This window comes from Coregonus lavaretus (assembly GCF_964263955.1).
Source record: "Coregonus lavaretus genome assembly, chromosome: 6".
NCBI lineage: Eukaryota > Metazoa > Chordata > Actinopteri > Salmoniformes > Salmonidae > Coregonus > Coregonus lavaretus.
Window position 1 is genome coordinate 32,119,414 of NC_139993.1, and position 24,602 is coordinate 32,144,015.

At 43.3% G+C, this 24,602-nt stretch overlaps 1 protein-coding gene across 1 annotated transcript in view; it reads right to left on the reverse strand.

Moving 5' to 3' along the window:
• Positions 1-3,372: 3,372 nt before the first annotated feature.
• Positions 3,373-24,602, reverse strand: part of LOC311130689 (xyloside xylosyltransferase 1-like) — an 80,858-nt gene continuing 59,628 nt past the window's right edge. The window contains exon 5 of the mRNA XM_084163474.1: positions 3,373-4,001. Coding sequence (XP_084019600.1) covers positions 3,605-4,001 — 397 coding nt within the window. The 3' untranslated portion in view covers positions 3,373-3,604. The remainder of the gene's footprint in view (positions 4,002-24,602) is intronic.

Sequence of the window (24,602 nt, forward strand, 5' to 3'; positions counted from 1 at the left end):
CATGACAGACTGACCAGGTGAAAGCTATGATCCCTTATTGATGTCTCTTATTAAATCCACTTCAATCAGAGTAGATGAAGGGGAGGAGACAGGTTAAAGAAGGATTTGTAAGCCTTGAGACAATTGAGACATGGATTGTGTGTGTGCCATTCAGAGGGTGAATGGGCAAGACAAAATATTTAAGTGCCTTTGAAAGTGGTATGGCAGGTGCCAGGCGCACTGGTTTGTGTCAAGAACTGCAACACTGCTGGGTTTTTCACGCTCAACAGTTTCCCGTGTGCATCAAGAATGGTCCCCACCCAAAGGACATCCAGCCAACTTGACACAACTGTGGGAGGCATTGGAGTCAACATGGGCCAGCATCCATGTGGAACACTTTCGACACCTTGTAGAGTCCACGCCCCGACGAGTTGAGGCTGTTCTGAGGGCAAAAGGGGGTGCAACTCAATATTAGGAAGGCGTTCCTAATGTTTTGTACATTCATAGGACAAACTGCCAAAAATATTGGTAACAAAATCAACCTACTTTTCTGTAAAAAATACAAATGAATCTAATCAGATTCCGCCAAATTGGGAGTTTTAGCTGCCCTGCGAAAGATACTGTACACTGGATGCTGACTTCAAAATCGCTCTTGAAAACACACTTTGTTCTTGGTCTTGCCTTGGCGATTGGGACACACACAGCCATTGTCAGACTTTCACATGAAACAGATGATCTACTATATTCATGTTACTTTCATCTACCATTATGAGAGGTCCCACAAGCTAGCCTGAAACACAAATATCCTAAATGTTTTATTGATTTATTGAACAAATATGATAAAAACCAGTGTACGTGAATGACTGATTAGGGATCCTTTCACGATGCCAAGGGTAAATGTTACAGAAAAGTATGAGAAGTGACATCAGTGAGTGGTTTCCCATTTAATATAGAGCATAATGCTGAATTCAAATGACAGATACTCCTTTTCAGTCAATGTTAAAGTGATATCTTCGAGGAGACAGAGGTTACGAAAATGCCATAGAAAATGCCACAGATTGCAAAGACACACAAGGTCTTATTGAGATTTTTTACAAATACAATACATAGTGCATGTGCTCATTGTGTTGAGTACACTAGTTTGCTGAATATGCCCTTGTAGAAAACATAACATTTTGGGGTTTCTACATTCAATACAGGAGCATTTGAGTCCAGTCCATGCAGTGGTTTGGAATGCAGCCAGATAATTTAAAGACGTGAAAGAAAGTATAGTTGGGGTCTTTTGAACCCTTGTTGCCCTTTGAAATGACATTGTACAATACGACACAAACAAGTGGCACTGACACTACCATAATACAACAAAATACAACTCATCACATGAACATCCACAGCACCAAAATAAGACCTTTCAAAATAAAAGAAAGTACAGTACAAAAGCAGTAATACAAAAACATTTAAATGTCATAACTGACAGAGCCCAAAATAGACAATTAACTTGACAAGCACAAAAAAAAAAACACAAAAAGTGATTCTGTCTCACTCAACAAATGAAAAGAAAATACATGACTTTGGCTCCGTCATCACACAACAACAGCAGCAGATGACCTCTCCTATTGCATTTTCTTCTATATATTCTGGAGTGCATCGACAAGTCTGGAGTGGCTTATCCTTATTCTTGGCTGCACAACATAGTTGATGTGTCAAAGCAGTGGATTCCTCTTACCTGCAGGCTGATTGCTGGGTTCAGCTATACTTAATCTACTCGATAGGCTCATAGGGTACTTACACATAGGAGCTAGTCAATGGACCAAATCCAAAAAAAGAGTGACATCATTAGCTTGCCTTTAGATTTATTTTGGAAATACTTAGGAAATATGAATCAAATCAGCTGCCATCTAATGAACATCTTTATCACTATGCCGGAGGTAGGTATTGGGTAGAGTGGAAGGAAATACTACCCCCTATAGTCTAGTTGAATTACACATTCAACTATAATATACATAAAAAGCTTCCTCTTTTTTTCTGAAATAGGGAAAATGTCTGAAGAACAAATCTGCCAATTTGTCAAGAAATAGGGTGAACCCAAATTGATCTAATGAGCAGACATCGGTGCCCTTTCCTTTGGGTATTCAATCCCTTCTTTTTTTTCTTTACATGTTTTGTACCACACATTTTCAATGTGTATGTATGATGAGTAGAATGTGTTAACATCAGCTCCCGGGAACAAAGAGACTAACACAAAAGTGGGTCAGTGTGTACAGTCACTATGGTGGCTGCATCCCACTTGAAAAGTCTTGTGTGTGTGAGTGGGTCAAGTATGTGTAGGTGTAGCCTATCAGCACTCTCCTCATCCCTCACCTCTACCCTCCCCCTTTTTTCTCTCCATTAGGAACTCAGTGGGATGTCTAGTGGGTGCCAATGTGTCCTGCCCACTCAACCTGCCAGAGAAGAGTCCAGAATTGGCAAACAAAAGCCCCCTCAGAACGTCACCGGGACAGGAAGTGAATGGGCACTGATTATTAACCCTCACCTAGTCTCACACCTGAGAGGCTGATAAGAGGGAGAAGAGAGAAAGACAAAACACAGACAGACACACACAGACAGACAGAAGCTCAAAACAGTACTCACACTAAACCGCTCATATTCTCTCATACATTATTACAGTTTATATTAAAATGTTAAATGCAAACTCGCAGAGTAATTTTTGTTGGGAAGGTTTGCCATCTTCTCTTTTGCACACTCCCCTTTCTCTCCCAAAATCTGTCAAGAACATTGAATGTTCCCAATAAGTGAACTGAGAAACCAAAGTATGGCATTCGGCAAAGGGGCCATTTTCACCAGCAAGGTCCCTACAAGTCTAAACCATTGGGGAATTGTTTTAAGATGGTCATACCATGGATCATTTAGCTACTGTATATGATATTGCATTTTAGGACCTTTAGATATAAAAAAATATATATAGATACTTTTTGGGGGGATAGAATATTAAAGTTGGCCTTTACTACTATAGCCCATAGAAACGCATTGAATAACATTCATAAATGGCAAAAAGACAGTCAATAAATAAATCATGAGGAATAAGGTTTTGAAGTGTCTGTCCTATATATTATTTTTGTTGCCACAAAACTGCCTCCATACTTCCATTCATTTGTATGGGTTACCTTCAGATGAGTCCTGTGACACTTGTGGGGGTCGTAGAGTAAAATATATTAGTTTCTAGGCACTACAGACGTTTTCGTGAGAAGACGTTTTGGGATGTCTCATGGTCTGACAAACACCGCTGTAGCTCGGCCACCTTCCACCGCAGATGCGGAAGGCCAACATAGGCAGATGCGGTGGATTGAGACACAGCACATGCAAAAAACATATCTCTAGCTTAAACTGACAGATTTTGATGGGGATTGTTTTATTATGTTACTTAGACTGACACTTAAGTATTAATGCACCACATTCATTATTAGCTACAGCAGGGGGCAGGAGTGCTTTTACAGTAGCAGCGGTACAGTACCGAAGTGGTTCTGGTTCCAAAATGTTTGTTGCCAAACTAAGGCCTTTTTGGAGTTTTGTTGTGACCCATAAAGTTGTGTAGCAAATAACTTATTTCTCTCCAGAACAAGGTCCCAACTCAGTCATCGGGAATGGGCGTATTACAGTTTCCATGGAAAATATACACCGGCCCGTCACAGTGGTAATAGAGCTGGAACACGTCCCCATATCCGTGCTCCCTCCACCAGGTGCACAGTTGGCGGTTCCAGCCGCAGGCCAGCTCATGGAACAGCCCTGGGTGTTCCATGCCGATCATGGTGAAGAAGTCCTGGTCGCCCAGGTGGCCCCTGAAGTGGTACTGGTCGGCCAGCAGGGTCACGTTTCTGGGCTCCAGGAGTTGGTTGTAGAGGGCCGAGGTCCGCATGGCCCCCAGGTCCAGCAGCATCACGCCACTGTTGAAGCCCGGCAAGCCGTCCGGAGGAGGCTCACCCACACGGGACTGAGGGTTCTCTTTACGGTACTGCCAGAAGGTGTGTCTGAAGGGGACACAGAGACAAAGGGAAGTTTAGAGAAATAACCATTGGTTGTTCAGTAAAGCAGGATGTTTAGAACAAGGCAGATAAAGTAATGTAGAGGTAAATTGAGAGGTAGTGTAGAGAATATGTAATTTCCTTGTGTGGGAGACAGAGAGATGGCACTGATGATGGCAAATTAAGAGCAAAAAGTTTGGCACAATTGCACCTGCATTTTAAGTCAATTCAAATATAAGAATTTATGGACCTCCGTCTCAGCAAAGATATATGGTTTTGAGGGAGTAAAGTCTTGTTGACTGTTCCCCTTGTCCCCTGTGCCCTCTGCCGGCTCTGGATTATTACCTCTGGAATCCATCTACTTTGGATTTCCCTCGCGATATATCGCTATTGGATTACCCTCACTGACTTTCCCTCTGCCCAATGAAGCACGATCCTGCCTCCCCCAGCTGTCAATCTGTAAATACAGCTGGAAGTCTCTGCTCTCTCTTTTCTTTTGATCTGCTGGCGAGGGTTTTGTTTAAGTTTTGTTCTGTGGATTCCTGCCTGTGCTGGCTAGTCTCGAGTTGACAGGCTCTGGCTTGGTGTTTATGCCTCCGGGGTGGTTGGCTAGGGCCTAGGCTTGCTAGCTGGCTAGGCTAGCTATCTGGCTAAAATAGCTGATGTTAGCTGGCTGGATAACTTGCCGGCTAGGATAACTGCATAGAACATTATTTGATAACTGGTTAGATGGCCTTATGTACAGAAAGTGTTCAGACCACTTGACTTTTTCCACATTTTGTTACGTTTCAGCCTTATTAAAAAAAAAATATCATCAATCTACACACAATACCCAATAATGACTAAGCAAAAACAGTTTTTCAGAAATTTTTGCAAATGTATAAAATAAAATAAAAAAACAGAAATATAACATTTACAGACCCTTTACTCAGTACTTTGTTGAAGCTCCTTTGGCAGCGATTACAGCCTCAAGTCTTCTTGGGTATGACGCTACAAGCTTGGCACACCTGTATTTGGGGAGTTTCTCCCATTCTTCTCTGCAGATCCTCTCAAGCTCTGTCAGGTTGGTTGGGGAGCATCGCTGCGCAGCTATTTTTAGGTCTCTCCAGAGATGTTTGATCGGGTTCAAGTCCGGGCTATGGCTGGGCCACTAAAGGACTTTCAGAGACTTGTCCCGAAACCACTCCTACGTTGTCTTGGCTCTGTGCTTAGGGTCGCGCTCCTGTTGGAATGTGACCTTCGCCCCAGTCTGAGGTCCAGAGCGCTCTGGAGAACGTTTTCATCAAGGATCTCTCTGTATTTTGCTCCGTTCATCATTCCCTCGATCCTGACTAGTCTCCCAGTCCCTGCTGCTGAAAAAAATCCCCACAGCATGATGCTGCCACCACCATGCTTCACCGTAGGGATGGTGCCAGGTTACCTCCAAACGTGACACTTGGCATTCAGGCCAAATAATCTTGGTTTCATCAGGCCAGAGAATCTTGTTTCTCATGGTCTGAGAGTCCTTTACAGTGAGGAAAAAAAGTATTTGATCCCCTGCTGATTTTGTATGTTTGCCCACTGACAAAGACATGATCAGTCTATAATTTAATGGTAGGTTTATTTGAACAGTGAGAGACAGAATAACAACAAAAAAATCCAGAAAAATGCATGTAAAAATTGTTATGAATTGATTTGCATTTTAATGAAGGAAATAAGTATTTGACCCCTCTGCAAAACATGACTAAGTACTTGGTGGCAAAACCCTTGTTGGCAATCACAGAGGTCAGACGTTTCTTGCGGTTGGCCACCAGGTTTGCACACATCTCAGGAGGGATTTTGTTCCACTCCTCTTTGCAGATCTTCTCCAAGTCATTAAGGTTACGAGGCTGACGTTTGGCAACTCGAACCTTCAGCTCCCTCCACAGATGTTCTATGGGATTAAGGTTTGGAGACTGGCTAGGACACAATAGGACCTTAATGTGCTTCTTCTTGAGCCACTCCTTTGTTGCCTTGGCCGTGTGTTTTGGGTCATTGTCATGCTGGAATACCTATCCACGACCCATTTTCAATGCCCTGGCTGAGGGAAGGAGGTTCTCACCCAAGATTTGACGGTACATGGCCCCGTCCATCGTCCTTTTGATGCGGTGAAGTTGTCCTGTCCCCTTAGCAGAAAAACACCCCCAAAGCATAATGTTTCCACCTCCATGTTTGACAGTGGGGATGGTGTTCTTGGGGTCTTAGGAAGCATTCCGCCTCCTCCAAACACGGCGAGTTGAGTTGATGCCAAAGAGCTCGATTTTGGTCTCATCTGACCACAACACTTTCATCCAGTTCTCCTCTGAATCATTCAGATGTTCATTGGCAAACTTCAGACGGCCCTGTATATGTACATTCTTGAGCAGGGGGTCCTTGCGGGCGCTGCAGGATTTCAGTCCTTCACGGCGTAGTGTGTTACCAATTGTTTTCTTGGTGACTATGGTCCCAGCTGCCTTGAGATCATTGACAAGATCCTCCCGTGTAGTTCTGGGCTGATTCCTCACCGTTCTCATGATCATTGCAACTCCACGAGGTGAGATCTTGCATGGAGCCCCAGGCCGAGGGAGATTGACAGTTATTTTGTGTTTCTTCCATTTGCGAATAATCGCACCAACTGTTGTCACCTTCTCACCAAGCTGCTTGGCGATGGTCTTGTAGCCCATTCCAACCTTGTGTAGGTCTACAATCTTGTCCCTGACATCCTTGGAGAGCTCTTTGGTCTTGGCCATGGTGGAGAGTTTGGAATCTGATTGATTGATTGCTTCTGTGGACAGGTGTCTTTTATACAGATAACAAGTTCAAACAGGTGCAGTTAATACAGGTAATGAGTGGAGAACAGGAGGGCTTCTTAAAAAAGAAGAAACAGGTCTGTGAGAGCCGGAATTCTTACTGGTTGGTAGGTGATCAAATACTTATGTCATGCAATAAAATGCAAATTAATTACTTAAAAATCATACAATGTGAGTGTGCTCCTAATCTCAGCTCGTTACCTGTATAAAAAGACACCTGGGAGCCAGAAATCTTTCTGATTGAGAGGGGGTCAAATACTTATTTCCCTCATTAAAATGCAAATCAATTTATAACATTTTTGACATGCATTTTTCTGGATTTTTATTTATTTATTCTGTCTCTCACTGTTCAAATAAACCTACCATTAAAATTATAGACTGATCATTTCTTTGTCAGTGGGCAAACGTATAAAATCAGCAAGGGATCAAATACTTTTTTCCCCTCACTGTAGGTGCCTTTTGGCAAACTCCAAGCGGGCTGTTATGTGCCTTTTACTGAGGAGTGGCTTCCGTCTGGCCACTCTACCATAAAGGCCTGATTTCTGGAGTGCTGCAGAGATGGTTGTCCTTCTTGAAGGTTCTCCCATCTCCACAGAGGAACTCTGCACCTCTGTCAGAGTGACCATTGGTTTCTTGGTCACCTCCCTGACCAAGGCCCTTCTCACCTGATTGCTCAGATTGGCTGGGCAGCCAGCTCTAGGAAAAGTCTTGGTGGTTCCAAACTTCTTACATTTAAGAATGATGGAGGCCACTGTGTTCTTGGGGACCTTCAATTCTGCAGACATTTTTTGGTACCCTTCCCCAGATCTGTGCCTCGACACAATCCTGTCTCGGAGTTCTACAGACAATTCCTTTGACCTCATGGCTTGGTTTTTGCTCTGACATGCACTGTCAACTGTAGGACCTTATATCGACAGGTGTGTGCCTTTCCAAATCAGGTCCAATCAATTGAATTTACCACAGGTGGACTCCAATCAAGTTGTAGAAACATCTCAAGGATGATAAATGGAAACAGGATGCACCTGAGCTCAATTTCCAGTCACATAGCAAAGTGTCTGAATACTTATGTAAATAAGGTTTCTGTTTTTTATATTTAATACATTTCCAAACTTTTCTAAAAACCTGTTTTCGCTTTGTCATTATGGGGTATTGTGTGTAGATTTATGAGGATTTGTATTTATTTAATCCATTTTAGAATAAGGTTCTAACATAACAAAATGTGGAAAAAGTCAAGGGGTCTGAATACTTTCCGAATGCACATACAAAAATGTGGACACCCCTTGAAATTAGTGGATTCGGCTATTTTATACAAATCCGTTGCTAACAGGAGTATAAAACTGAACACAAAGCCATGCAATCTCCATAGACAAACATTGGCAGTAAAATGGCCTTACTGAAGAGCTCAGTGACTTTCAATGTGGCACAGTCATAGGATGCCACCTTTCCAACAAGTCAGTTTGTCAAATTTCTTCCCTGCTAGAGCTGCCCTGGTCAACTGTAAGTTATGTTATTTTGAAGGGGAAACATCTAGGAGCAACAACTTCTCAGCCGCGAAGTGGTAGGCCACACACGCTCACAGAACGGGACCGCTGTGTGCTGAAGCACGTAGCGCGTAAAAATCCAAACTGCCTCCGGAAGCAACGTCAGTACAAGAACTGTTTGTCGGGAGCTTTATGAAATGGGTTTCCATGGCCGAGCAGCCACACACAAGCCTAAGATCACCATGCACAATGCCAAGCGTCGGCTGGAGTGGTGTAAAGCTCGCCGCCATTGGACTCTGGAGCTGTGGAAAGGCGTTCTCTGGAGTGATGAATCATGCTTCCCCATCTGGCCATCCGACAGCCGAATCTGGGTTTGGCGGATGCCAGGAGAACGTTACCTGCCCCAATGCTTAGTGCAGACTATAAAGTTTGGTGGAGGAGAAATAATGGTCTGGGGCTGTTTTTCATGGTTCGGGCTAGGCCCCTTAGTTCCAGTGAAGGGAAATATTAACGCTACAGCATACAATGACATTCTAGACGATTCTGTGCTTCCAACTTTGTGGCAACAGTTTGGGGAAGGCCCTTTTCTGTTTCAGCATGACAATGCCCCCCAGCTGGACTCACCTGCTCCCGCCTTCTCCCGATGTGCTACTTACAAACAAAGACGTGACTGGCTCAGCTGTTCTGGAGAACTACGGTAAGCTTCAATGTAAAATAATGTGACCAGTGAAATGAAGAACGTGATCTCGTTTATCTCATTCAGTATTGCACAAGTTGACTGCAGGCATTTACTTAAAAAATAAGCTACAAATATAACAATTTATTTAAAAACTTCCCGTGGCTATTTCCAAATACCCCGGTATACGGTATACCGCCCAAGCCTACTTTTGATGCGTATACTAATGCAAATCCATATGTTACATGTGGTTACTTTTTTTTTCACCTTAAAGGCCCAGTGCAGTCAACATTCTGTTGTTCCTGTGTTTTGTATCATATTGTACAACAGCTGATGAAACTAACACTGTAAAAGTAAAAAAGAAAGTTATTTCCTGATAATTTCTAGTTGAAAATACAATCTACAGGACCTTCTACTGATGGCGCCGTACTGTATGGCTGCAGTCTTGCGAGCTGTGCTATTTTGTGATTATTTTGGTGTTCATCTTTAGTTTTTTGGCACTAAATGTATCCGCTGAAATTTCTTCAACACTTTTTGAACATCAGATCGGCAGTTACGAACCTCAATTTCGGCTTCAACTTCGACTCATCTACCTTGGGCTCTGTGTAATTCTGACCTAAGAGAAAACTCTGTTGAAAGAGAGGCAGGAGAGCAAAAGGACAATATAGGAACAGGGTGGAATTACACAGGCTCCGACAGATTACAAAAGGAAGACCCAGCCAGGATCTGCCCAACGATGCCTCTCTACCAGACGAACTCAATGCATTTTGTTCATACTTCAACAAAAACAACACCGAACCGTGCACGAGGGCCCCCGCGACCCAGGGGACTGGGTGATCTCGCTCTCCGCGGCCGGCGTGAGTTAGGTTTCTCAGAGCATGCACAGAACAGCTGAAAGGCATATTCACGGTCATTTTCAACCTCGCCTTGTCCCAGTCTGTAATCCCCACGTCTCAAGCTGACCACCAAGAACTCTAAGGCTACCTGCCACAATGACTACCGCCCTGTAGCACTCACATCTGTAATCATGAAGTGCTTTGAAAGGCTGGTTATGGCACACATTAACTCCATCATCCCAGACACCCTAGACCCACTCTAATTTGCATTCCGCGCCAACAGATCTATAGACGACGCAATCTTAATTGCACTCCACACTGCCCTCACCCACCTAGATAACAGGAATACATCATAGTCCCCTCCAAGCTCATTACCAAGCTTGGGACCCTGCTGATATTGAGACACAAAAATGGCTGCATTGGGCCTTTAAGGAAGAAAGGATATTGATCTGAAGGTGCACTGTGTACTTTGAGGACATTTTAACTAAATAAATACTTTGTCATGGCGATATGGACAGATGGATGTGTTCTAGATATGTATGCCTATGCCCAAACCATCTATTGGCTGATTTTGCAATCTGGAGTGCAGGTAATTGTTTTAAAAGCATTAAGAAATGTGATAGTTTGTTATTCCATATCTCCAGTGACGAGAACCTTGACGCGGCACAACAGGATTTCCTGATTTCACAGACGGACCACTTAAAACATGGTGAAAATCATTATTTTACCCACTCATAGAACATAGGCTATAACCAAATTGACAGGAGTTTCCTTTCTGGAGTGGATTATCCCTTTAACTGCCAGGTCATGTGCATAGTCCTAGTTCAGGAGCTCTTTGTTTTTAGCCTTCTGGCTAACCCCAGGCAGCTCTGATCTGAAGGGTAATTTCTAGGAAAGGAGTAGCCTGCCTCCAACATGCTGTGCTCTGCTCTCCAACTCAAACAGAGGAATGTGAGGCCAGCAGCCTAGTAGTCTAACAGTGTGTTTGCTCAGCTGTGGTTACCCTCAGGGCCAGACTCTGACTCTCCACCACATCAACACCACAGCACTCTCCAATGGTGACCAAGGGCAGATGCGGTATGGACCGAGCTCAGGGTGGAATGAGAGTCATTTAGCCCTCCACACACTGCAGGCTTAGCCCTTTGCAGCGTGCGAGAGTGAATAACGCATACCTGCCGAGCAGGCCTTTCTCGCATAAGCAGCAGCTCATGCAGGAAATCCACAGAATGCTCTACAACCATTCAGAGGATGGTTTGCAAAAGCGCTGTCAAAACACAGGCAAGGTGAAAAACTCATCCTTCCCTCTCTTGCTCTCCATCCCCCCCCTTTGTCTCTCCATCTCTTTGTGGACTGAAGTTCATAGGAGCCTATTCTCAAGGATAGTGCAGTTAAGTCAGTCTCTACGGTCAGGAAACAATAGAGTGATGGCCTCCCAGACTCTCCTTGACTGCTGTGGAGAGGCTCAGGCAGTGTCAATGAAGACTTGAAAACACAGCTTTTATCCACGTGCCTCCAATTCAGAGAAACTCCCTCCTCTACTTGAAGGCCTTTGGAGCTGAAAGCTGTCCAGGTAAACAACCAGGAGATAGCAAGCACATCTCAAAGGCCTCCTGGAATTAACTCCTGCTCTTTGAAGCTCTGGAGGCACCTGCAATGTTTACGCCTCCTGCTTTTATCTGTGTAACCTCCACTTGGGACTTTAGCTTGAAAAGCCACAAGAACGAGAAAACTTAAAAAGAAACAGGGAGAACTGAAAGTCTAACCATTTGTTTTGTCTCCACTACCTGAAATGGTGAACTGACAGTTTCAGTACTGCATCTCCATTCCATGGGTTGTCTTCAAAGCGCAACAGGTTAACTTGTGAGCTCTATGATGAAATAAAAATTTGAATCACAGTAATACAATGACAGAAACCTTTAAAATCAAAGGATCAAAGTTTTGATGCTTGAGAGAAAGAGAATGATGAAGTTGCAGGGCCACCACCTTTGCCTGGCGATAGTTAAAATACATAATGACCTTGACAATGTTTGCTGCATAAAGCGGCCTTCACTATGAAATAATGAGGACCTAAAAGCGGAATACGAAATGTAGACCATTACAATTAACAGCCAAATGAACAAAACAATCTTTCAGCTTAGAGTTTTCTACTGATGTCAAATGTCAACGTCCCAACGCAGCGTTTGTCCCTTTGTAAAATGCTTCTTGGAGTTGAAATTCAAGAATGGCGCCGGAGAAGATGGCTGCCGTTTTACAGCCCTCTAACCAATTGTACTATTATGTGTGTTTTTTCGCATTATTTGTAATTTATTCTGTACATAATGTTTCTGCCAAAAAGAGCTTCTGGATATCAGGACAGCGATTACTCACCTCGTATTGGACGAAGATTTTTTCTTCAACGAGTCGGATGCGAAATATATCCTACAGACACCCGACAAGGCCCAAATCCCTGTCATTCGCATGAGAAAGAGACGGAGATATCGTGGACGTAGGTCGGGGTGCCTTGTAAGGATCCGACGGCGAGCAAGTAAACTCCCTCTTCCATCAATCCTATTAGCCAATGTTCAATCATTTGAAAATAAATTGGACGACCTAAGATTAAGGTTATCCTACCAACGGGACATTCAAAACTATAATATCTTATGTTTCACCGAGTCGTGGCTGAATGACGACATGGGTAACATACAGCTGGCGGGATATACGCTACATCGGCAGGATAGAACGGCTGACTCCGGTAAGAGAAGGGGTGGCGGTCTGTGTATATTTGCAAACAACAGCTGGTGCTTAAAATATAATACTAAGGAAGTCTCTAGGTTTTGCTCACCTGAGGTAGAGTATCTCATGATAAGCTGTAGACCACACTATTTACCAAGAGTGTTTTCATCTATATTTTTCGTAGCTGTCTATTTACCACCACAAACCGATGTTGGCACTAAGATTGCACTCAATGAGCTGCATAAGGCCATAAGTAAACAGGAAAACGCTCATCCAGAGGCAGCGCTCCTAGTGGCCGGGGACTTTTAATGCAGGGAAACTTAAATCCGTTCTACCTAATTTCTACCAGCATGTTAAATGTGCAACCAGAGGAAAAAAAACTCTAGACCACCTTTACTCCACACACAGAGAGGCGTACAAAGCTCTCCCTCGCCCTCCATTTGGCAAATCTGACCATAACTCTATCCTCCTGATTCCTGCTTATAAGCAAAAACTAAAGTAGGAAGCACCAGTGACTCGGTTAATAAGGAAGTGGTCAGATGACGCAGATGCTAAGCTACAGGACTGTTTTGCTTGCACAGACTGGAATATGTTCCGGGATTCTTCCGATAGCATTGAGAAGTACACCACATCAGTCACTGGCTTCATCAATAAGTGCATCGATGACGTCGTCCCCACAGTGACCGTACGTACATACCCCAACCAGAAGCCATGGATTACAGGCAACATCCGCACTGAGCTAAAGGGTAGAGCTGCCGCTTTCAAGGAGCGGGACTCTAACCCGGACGCTTATAAGAAATCCCGCTATGCCCTCCTACTAACCATTAAACAGGCAAAGAGTCAATACAGGACTAAGACTCTGACGCTCGTCGAATGTGGCAGGGCTTGAAAACTATTACAGACTTCAAAGGGAAGCACAACCGCGAGCTGCACAGTGACACAAGCCTACCAGACGAGTTAAATCACTTCTATGCTCGCTTCGAGGCAAGCAACACTGAAGCATGCATGAGAGCATCAGCTGTTCCTGATGACTATGTGATCACGCTCTCCGTAGCCGACGTGAGTAACTTTTAAGAAGGTCAACATTCACAAGGCCGCAGGGCCAGACAGATTACCAGGATGTGTACTCCGAGCATGCGCTGACCAACTGGCAAGTGTCTTCACTGATATTTTCAACATGTCCCTGACTGAGTCTGTAATACCAACATGTTTCAAGCAGACCACCATAGTCCCTGTGCCCAAGAACACTAAGATAACCTGTCTAAATGACTACTGACCCGTAGCACTCACGTCTGTAGCCATGAAGTGCTTTGAAAGGCTGGTCATGGCTCACATCAACACCATTATCCCAGAAACCCTAGACCCACTCCAATTTGCATACCGCCCCAACAGATCTACAGATGATGCAATCTCTATTGCACTCCACACTGCCCTTTCCCACCTGGACAAGAGGAACACCTACGTGAGAATTCTATTCATTGACTACACAAAAATGTATGCACGCATGACTGTAAGTCGCTTTGGATAAAAGCGTCTGCTAAATGGCATATTATTATTATATTATTATTAAGTTTGCCAACGACACAACAGTGGTAGGCCTGATCACCGACAACAATGAGACAGCCTATAGGGAGGAGGTCAGAGATCTGGCCGTGTGGTGCCAGGATAACAACCTCTCCCTCAACGTGATCAAGACAAAGGAGATGATTGTGGACTACAGGAAAAAAAAGAGGACTGAGCACGCCCCCATTCTCATCGATGGAGCTGTAGTGGAACAGGTTGAGAGCTTCAAGTTCCTTGGTGTCCACATCACCAACAAACCATCATGGCCCAAACACACCAAGACAGTTGTGAAGAGGGCACGACAAAGCCTATTCCCCCTCAGGAGACTGAAAAGATTTGGCATGGGTCCTCAGATCCTCAAAAAGTTCTACAGCTGCACCACCGAGAGCATCTTGACTGGTTGCATCACCGCCTGGTATGGCAACTGCTCGGCCTCCGACCGCAAGGCACTACAGAGGGTAGTGCGTACGGCCCAGTACATCACTGGGGCCAAGCTACCTGCCATCCAGGACCTCTATACCAGGCGGTGTCAGAGGAAGGCTCTAAAAATTATCAAAAGACTCCAGCCACCCTAGTCATAGACTGTTCTCTCATCTACCGCAAACGGTACGGGAGCACCAAGTCTAGGTCCAAAAGGCTTCTTAACAGCTTCTTTCCCCAAGTCATAAGACTCCTGAACAGCTAATCATGGCTACCCGGACTATTTGCATTGCCCCCCCCCCACCCCCCTCTTTTACGCTGCTTCTACTCTGTTTATTATCTATGCATAGTCACTTTAACTCTACCCACATGTACATATTACCTCAATTACCTTGACTAACCGGTGCCCCCGCACATTGACTCTGTACCGGTACCCCCTGTATATAGCCTCCCTACTGTTATCTTATTTTACTGCTGCTCTTTAATTATTTACTATGTTTTATTTTTTACTTCTTTATTTTTCACTTAACACTTTTTTTTATTTTCTTAAAAACTGCATTGTTGGTTAAGGGCTTGTAAGTAAGCATTTCACTGTAATGTCTACACCTGTTGTATTCGCCGCATGTGGCAAATAACAGTTGATTTGATTTGAGTCATTTATCTTTGGGCATTGTGTGTCAACAAAACAAGGGAAAGCGTAGGTGTTTTGGTGAAATTCTTCTGGCCTGATAGTTTTTCACATCTAATTTATGAGAGGGCACTTGTTGTGCCTCAATCCAGATCTTGGAAACCATCCTTCTCTCCTAAGTCTAGTCAGGCAGAGTGCTACGTGCACTCAGCCACATATTTGGGCCCTCTGCAATCGGCTAGGGCAACATTGACACAGCCTTTCACATGACTGTTTTGAGACCAGGCCTTACGTTGAATAGGAAGCCATCATACAGACGGAGGACAAACGGCACTAAGACTGCAGTGGAGGAAAACCCTGGCCTATACCGACTGCTGAGCTAGGGCCAAGGTGAAGAGTGAGCTACGATGGGGGAAGGACACTCCCCTACGTATGTATTTGGACAGTGATGTTAACATTATACATTTGGCTCTATACTCCAGCATTTTGGATTTGAGATCAAATGTTTTATATGAGGCGACAGCACAGAATGTCCCCTTTTATTTGATGGTATTTTCATACATTTGTTTTACCGTTTAGAAATGAAAGCTCTTTATACATCTAGTCCCCCCATTTGAAGATGTTATAAGTATTTGGATAAATTTCACTTAGTGTATTAAAGTAGTCAAAAGTTTAGTATTTGGTCTCATTCCTTGCAAACAATGACTACATCAAGCTTGTGACTCTACAAACTTGTTGGATGCATTTACAGCTTGTTTTGGTTGTGTTTCAGATAATGTTTTGTCCAATAGGAAGTGAATGGTGAATAATGTATTGTGTCATTTTGGAGCCACTTTTATTGTAAGTAAGAATAGAAAATGTTTGAACACTTCGACAAGAATGTGGATGCTACCATGATTACGGATAATAATAAATGAATCGTGAATGATGATGAGTGAGAAAGTTTGAGGGACAAAGATCATACCCCCCAAAAATGCTAATCTCCTCCATTCTTGGTAATGTTGAGAGGTAACATGCTTTGCTGTAGCCTCACTCATCATTATTCATGATTCATTCATGATTTTTCTTAATCATGGCATTATCAGGTTTGATTTTCTAAGTGTTCAGAAATATCTTATCTACTTAGAAATAAAATTACTCCAGTCATCATTCACTTCCTATTGGGTAAAACATAACCCAAAACACAACCAAAACAAGTTTGTAGAGTCACAAGCTTGATGTAGTCATTGCGTGCTAGGAAAATGAGACCGAATACTAAACTTTTGACTACTTTTGTACACTATAAGTGAAATTTGTCCAAATACTTGACATCTTCAAATGGAGGGACTAGATCTATAGTGCTTTCATTACTAAACGGTAAATCAGGTATGTATACAAAATCGAATAAAAGGTGACAATAAAAGGAAACATTTGATCTCAAATCCAAAATGCTGGAGTATCGAGTCAAATTTGAACAAAAAAGTAGCATCAGCGTCCAAATACATACGTAGGGGAGTGTACAGTGTGGGGTTAGGGTTGGATAGAATCTTGGTGGCAGACTCAAATGTCCACAGGGTAACATGCATAAACACACACCCGCAAGCATGCAGCACACACACTTCTGTCCACTTAAGTAACTACAATCCTCTGATGATAAAACAGGGAAATTGCAAGGTGAAAATTGCTCATTTTAAAGTCCTCATGTCCAAGGTCATTAAAGTCACAGTGACATAGCCAAAAGTAGAGTTAACATGTTCCTTTATAGGAATTGAACACAAACTCTGCTCAGGCCCATCCATCTACATCAATTGAGCGAAATGTGCATGAAACTATTTCCAATAAAAGCTTTACATAAGAGCCCAGAAGGAACTGTTCAAAAGGGGACAGCATGGTTGATGTGCTAAGACATGTGTTTACAATTACAAGTATACCAGAACATTTCACCTCTCACTTCTCCATGTCAAATAGTTATCTGCTGTTTTCAGCCCAAAGTCTAAAAGCAACAGATAAATCAAGATTCAACATTTGATCAAAATGAACTCGATGCATGTAGATGAGGGAGTATAGGCAACGAATATGTAACCAAATCGCATGAGGCCAAAGGGTCTGGGTCTTGGACTTAATGGATGAATTGTCATTCTTTGCCTTTGAGACCATAGTCCTCTACTTGGTAAATAAAGTAGGTCACCATTCAGAACAGTCTGCTGTCGGCGCTCTCATCTGCTGTTTCTTTGTGAGCTCACAGGAAGCCGCCAGGCTGTGGCGTGAAGCCTCTCGAACAGGAGCATAAGAAAACGTCAGGGACGATCTGTACCACTCCTCATTCAAATCTGCCCTCCACATTGTTCAGAGCAGGGAACAACCGGAACTCACAGAGCAGATTAAACATGTTGAGTCGGAGATGGGGAATACTATTCTTACAGAGATAAAAAACTAACACTTGTTCTCTGCATTGCAGTGCTGTTCGGCAGATTGTGCAGGTATAGTATGAAAATGTATGCATTCACTAACTGTAAGTCACTCTGGATAAGAGCGTCTGCTAAATGACTAAAATGTAAAATGTATAGCAGAGTGTTTCAATGAGGAGAATGAAATGGGGATATAACAAGAAAGTAAAAAGAGTTGGCACTCGGCAGGTGAAAACTTCTACACCTTTAATAAAACATTCACACTATATTCCCCAACCGATTATCATTTGACAACGTGAAGCACAAAAACAGAACCCCCTTCCAAAAAAAAAGTTATATTTTGATTTATCCAGAAAAAGGCCAAAGGGGCATATAATAAGGAACTACTTGGCCGGTGGAAACATCAGCCTACACCTCATACGCATTCACATTAAATGATGTACCAACCCCCTCATAAGGAAATGACACCTTGGTACAAAAATAATCCATCGACCACAAACATAGTATGAGTCTATGCCCTTAAATCACATAGGGTTATGTGTATTCTCTGAAACACAACTAGAATTACAAGTAGGTAGGTCTTACTCCTCCGACAGATGGCTCTTTGACTGTGCAGTGAGGAAAACAGTATTTTAAGACCAATTAGAAGCTAATGATTATAGCACTCACATGATGACCTTGGTAGGTAAGTGGATGCTGTGTAGTCATTCTGTGTCAAGAACATTTTCAGGAAATGACATGAGATAAATGGCCCATAATTGAGCTCAATCAGTATTACTTTCTAATAGGCTTTTACCAGGATGTCTTCTTACTCCAGATCTCCCCTGTCAGACTAAGGTTGTTTTTACACAGCAACCCAATTCTGATCTTTTTTTTTCACTAATTGGTCTTTTGACCAATCAGATCAGCTCTGAAAAAAATCTGATGTGAAGAGATCCCATGTGATTGGTCAAAAGACCAATTAGTGGAACAAATATCAGAATTGGGCTGTCTGTGTAAAACACAGCCTAAGTGGACTATGGAGGTGTGGAAGTAAACCAGATCTGCTGCAACCAGCAAGTAAATCAGACAGGTGCACTGGCTTATAGTTATTGTCTCTCTCTGGTACACAGTGGTCCGATTTCTCTTTGTCTCTGTCTGGCTGTACATACAGGTGTTATGTAAGAGGGGCCGCTGAGCTTTAAAACATTAAAGGATGAGACAGGAAGAACATATTTTCCAATAATGAACTTTTCATTGGAGGGACGTGTTGTGAATGACGACGAGGAGGGCTGTGCGCTCCTGCATAACGCTCTTTCCGTTAGCAACAAACAATATGAGGAGCAGAGAGCCTTCTCAGCCCTCTCACTCAGCACGGAGAGCGCCCGAGGAGGAGTGGTTACACACACACACACACAAATCAGTAATCATTCACAAACCCCTTTGAATGCACGCACACAGACTATTTATATTTTTGCATGAACATACAAGGTGTACAACAGCAGAAAACGTACTGTATGAGTATGATGCTAATATTCCCAGTGTATCTGTAATACTGGAAAACATTCCACAATCACATCATTAACGCTTGCTGCCTACTGTCGTTACTGAGCATTTAAGGACTGCAGTTAAATATTCAAAATAGTTGATATTCAACAAGAAAAATTGCTTTTGGGATTAAGCTGATTTATTACTGCTTGTTTTGGTTGTGGGACAAAAAACCTTGGGCCTTTCTGTCTAACAAACTAAATTCACTGTGCTGTAAAAACATTTTATTTTTTTCTTCCCACAACTTTAACTGACTTGTTTTACTAACTGATTCAAATTCAGCCTGTTGTGTTATGCTGCCACCCTGACTTGGACAAACACGTCATTGCTGCCTGGGAACACACACAAACAGGTCGAGATTGGAAACATACTGGGTCTTGACGTAGGTCCTCGTGGGATACGGTAAACTCTAGAGAGGCCAGTACGACTGTGTGCGTGCGGTAAGTGATGTGGACACTTGTCTGTTTGTGTACATCCAGACACAGAGAACAGTAAGGGCGGGGTGGGGGGGGGACCCCTCCCAGTGAGTGGCAACAGTGGCAGGACTACGGTGGGAGCAGAGATGGGGATCTGTTCGGCCCAGGCAGACGGCATCCCTACTGGAAAATCACTGCATAGAGACACAACGTTAGGACAATAACCTCTCTATGTGAACTCTAGTGTAACCCGAAAAGAGGACCAGAGGGGCGAGCACAGGATAGACAGGGCCGGTGTCTTCACTTCCATGGGGGATGGACAAGGGGACATAAGTGACACAAAAAAAACAATACACTATATACAAAATCCACCAGAACTGATGGTCTTTCCAGATGTCTTCAAAAACAGACTGCTTGAGTACACAGAGTGACCAGATACAGTTTTGCATGAACTGCCTTGTGTTGATTTCACTGGAGACTTTCCTTTTTTTTTGCTGAGGAATGCAGTTTAGTGACTCAGGAGTGAAAAGTGCTCTGTAGTGTAAAATGGTACATTAACCAGCCAATTTACATTCATGCAAATGTATGGGTAATGGGTTTCTGCTAAGAGTAAAATAATGAGCTGTAAACAAAACACATTCATCTTGTCTACACAACCTTCTGGAGAGTGAATATTGAGGGAAAAAGCTTTTCCTTAAAGCGAGCGCAAGATTGATGATATGCAAGTCCAGCTAAATTGGATTCTTTCTCAGTCTTTCTCTTTTCAAAGTCTTGCTGAGATGAATTTGCTCCGGATGTGGAGAAAAGTAGCAACATTTCCCGCTCTAGACTGAGACTCCCCTCTGACACTTGGGCGAATATGAGCAGAGAGAACCTGTGCACTTCTACTACTCATTAACTGCATAGAATGTTCTATGAAAAAGGCTGTATGTAATAGGCACAGCGCACACTGCCCATCCCCACAGCATTTGTACTCAAAAAAGGAGGGACCTCTACCCAAAAGTGAGAGGGGTTAAACAGAAAAACAGGCCTAAGTCTACAATGATAGAGATTCAGACACTCAAACTCACTCCAACTTCATTTCATATACACTTGTAGACACACAGACTTCGCTCATACACATTCATTATTTACACTCCCTCCCTCTAAAATCTACAAGAGGTCCTAGACTTGTTTGTTTACAGCAGTAAGCAGCTGCTAAACAACCCCTTCCTGTGAGCATGGCCCAGTCTCGCTCTCTCTCTCTCTCTCTCTCTCTCACACACACACACACACACACACACACACACACACACACACACACACACACACACACACACACAGCCTCCCTCCGACTGTGACGTCCTGTTTTGATGCAGGACCCGGGTGGAAAACAGCGCTGCGGTCTAAACGGACCGGTGGTGTTTGTGTTCGTGGCTGTGAATGGGATGTCACAATCAGGCCAAGAACAAAGGCTGGGGATGACTGAGTCCGGAGCCCAGGCTCACTCCCACACAGCTGGGACTGCAGGAAAACCGCTCTGGAGCAGGTCCAATAACATGCTGCCTTTTCATACACCCTTTACCTACCTGACCACTGATCAGCTTGGCAGTTAAGTAAAAGATGAAATCATTTTCTGAAAATAGCATGAACATTATGATACATTTCTTGCTACAACCACATTGCCTCACATCTCTTAAGGAGCACAGCCCATGTGTACGCATGGCTCTGTTTTCTCCAAGAATGGAGGGGGATTATTATTCTTCCTATACTAAAGTGTTCACTCCGTTTAGTCTCCCCCTATAGTACAGTATACCGTGCCATCAGAAAGTATTCATACCCCTCGACTTTTTCCACATTTTGTTGTGTTACATCCTGAATTCAAAATGGATTAAATATATGTTTTTCCTCTCACCCATCTACACACAATACCCCATAATGTCAAAGTGAAAACGTGTTTTTAGAAATGTGCTCAAATGTATTGAAAACGGAATACAGAAATCTAACTTATAAAAGTATTCACACCCCTTTGCTATGACACTCCAAATTGAGCTCAGGTGCATCCAGTTTCCTTTGATCATCCTTGATGTCACAACAACTTGATTGGCCAATTCAATTGTTTGGACATGAATATATAAAGGTCCCACAGTTGACAGTGCATGTCAGAGAAGAAACTATACCATGAGGTTCAATGAACTGTCCGTAGATCTCCGAGATAGAATTGTGATGAAGCATACAGTGAGGGAAAAAAGTATTTGATCCCCTGCTGATTTTGTACGTACAAAGAAATGATCAGTCTATAATTATAATGGTATGTTTATTTGAACAGTGAGAGACAGAATAACAAACAAAAAATCCAGAAAAACGCATGTCAAAAATGTTATAAATTGATTTGCATTTTAATGAGGGAAATAAGTATTTGACCCCCTCTCAATCAGAAAGATTTCTGGCTCCCAGGTGTCTTTTATACAGGTAACGAGCTGAGATTAGGAGCACACTCTTAAAGGGAGTGCTGAGTAATCTCAGCTTGTTACCTGTATAAAAGACACCTGTCCACAGAAGCAATCAATCAATCAGATTCCAAACTCTCCACCATGGCCAAGATCAAAGAGCTCTCCAAGGATGTCAGGGACAAGATTGTAGACCTACACAAGGCTGGAATGGGTTACAAGACCATCGCCAAGCAGCTTGGTGAGAAGGTGACAACAGTTGGTGCGATTATTCGCAAATGTAAGAAACACAAAAGAACTGTCAATCTCCCTCGACCTGGGGCTCCATGTAAGATCTCACCTCGTGGAGTTGCAATGATCATGAGAACGGTGAGGAATCAGCCCAGAACTACACGGGAGGATCTTGTCAATGATCTCAAGGCAGCTGGGACCATAGTCACCAAGAAAACAATTGGTAACACACTACGCCGTGAAGGACTGAAATCCTGCAGCGCCCGCAAGGTCCCCCTGCTCAAGAAAGCACATATACAGGGCCGTCTGAAGTTTGCCAATGAACATCTGAATGATTCAGAGGAGAACTGGGTGAAAGTGTTGTGGTCAGATGAGACCATAATCGAGCTTTTTGGCATCAACTCAACTCGCCGTGTTTGGAGGAGGAGGAATGCTGCCTATGACCCCAAGAACACCATCCCCACTGTCAAACATGGAGGTGGAAACATATTATGCTTTGGGGGTGTTTTTCTGCTAAGGGGACAGGATAACTTCACCGCATCAAAGGGACGATGGACAGGGCCATGTACCGTCAAATCTTGGGTGAGAACCTCCTTCCCTCAGCCAGGGCATTGAAAATGGGTCGTAGATGGGTATTCCAGCATGACAATGACCCAAAACACACGGCCAAGGCAACAAAGGAGTGGCTCAAGAAGAAGCACATTAAGTTCCTGGAGTGGCCTAGCCAGTCTCCAGACCTTAATCCCATAGAAAAGCTGTGGAGGGAGCTGAAGGTTCGAGTTGCCAAACGTCAGCCTCGAAACCTTAATGACTTGGAGAAGATCTGCAAAGAGGAGTGGAAGAAAATCCCTCCTGAGATATGTGCAAACCTGGTGGCCAACTACAAGAAACGTCTGACCTCTGTGATTGCCAACAAGGGTTTTGCCACCAAGTACTAAGTCATGTTTTGCAGAGGGGTCAAATACTTATTTCCCTCATTAAAATGCAAATCAATTCATAACATTTTTTACATGCGTTTTTCTGGATTTTTTTTGTTGTTATTCTGTCTCTCACTGTTCAAATAAACCTACCTTTAAAATTATAGACTGATCATGTCTTTGTCAGTGGGCAAACGTACAAAATCAGCAGGGGATCAAATACTTTTTTCCCTCACTGTATCTCTGGGGAAGGGTAGAAAACAATTTCTAGAGTGTTTAAAGTTATCAAGAGCACATCATTTTTTTATGGAAAAAATATGGAACTACCCAGACCCTGAGCTGGCCGTCCGACCAAACTGAGCAACCGGGCAAGAAGGACCATGGTCAGGGAGGTGACCAAGAACCCAATGACCACTCTGACAGAACTACAGAGTTCCTTGGCTGAGATGGGAGAACCTTCCAGAAGGACAACAGTCTCTACAGCACTTCACCAATCTGGGCTTTATGGGAGACGGAAGCCACTCCTGAGAAAAAGGCACATGACAGCACTACTAGAGTTTGACAAAAGGCACGTGAAAGACAGATCATAAAGCAAAAGATTATGTGGTCTGATGAGACATAAATTGAACTCATTGGCCTGAATGCAAAGCGCCATGTTTGGAGAAAACCAGGCACAGCTCATCACCCGTCGAACACCATCCCTACCGTGAAGCATGGTGGTGGCAGCATCATGCTATTGGGATGCTTTTTAGCAGCAGTACCCAGGGGACTGGTAGCGATTGAGGGAACAATGAATGGAGTCAAATACAGGCAAATCCTTGATGATAACCTGCTTCAGAGTCCAAATGACAGACTGGGGGCCAAGATTTATGTTCCAAAAGGACAATGATCCCAAGCATACAGCCAAAGCGACGCTGGAATAGCTTCAGAACAAGAATGTGAAAGTCCTTGAGTGGCCCCAGCCAAAGCCCAGACTTCAATCCCATTGAGAATCTGTGGAAAGACTTGAAGATTGCCGTTCACCGCCGCTCCCCATCTAACTTAACAAAGCTTGAGAAAATCTGCACAGAAGAATGGGTGAAAATCACCAAATCCAGATGTGCAAAGTTGATACAGACATACCCAAGACGACTCAAAGCTGTAATCGCCACCAAAGGTGCTTCTACAAAATATTGACTCAGGGGTGTGAATACTTATGTAAATGAGATACTTCTGCATTTAATTGTCAATATATTTCGCAAACATTTCTAAAAACCTGTTTTCACTTTGTCATTTTGGGGTATTGTGTGTAGGTGGGTGACAGAAAAAAATTATTATAATCCATTTTGAATTTAGGCTGTAACAACAAAATGTGGAATAAATCAAGGGGTATGAATACTTTCTGAAGGCACTGTATATACTATACACAGCATTAGGTATGGTTGAGCCTCTCACTACTCTGTATTATGTTATTGTGTGCCTTCCTCCAGCCCAAGCCACAAATAGTGGGAGATAAAGGGGAATGTGTGTGGTGGGGAATGGGATCACAGATTAGATAATCTCATTGGATGAACTTCACAGCACTGTGATCTGGGAGT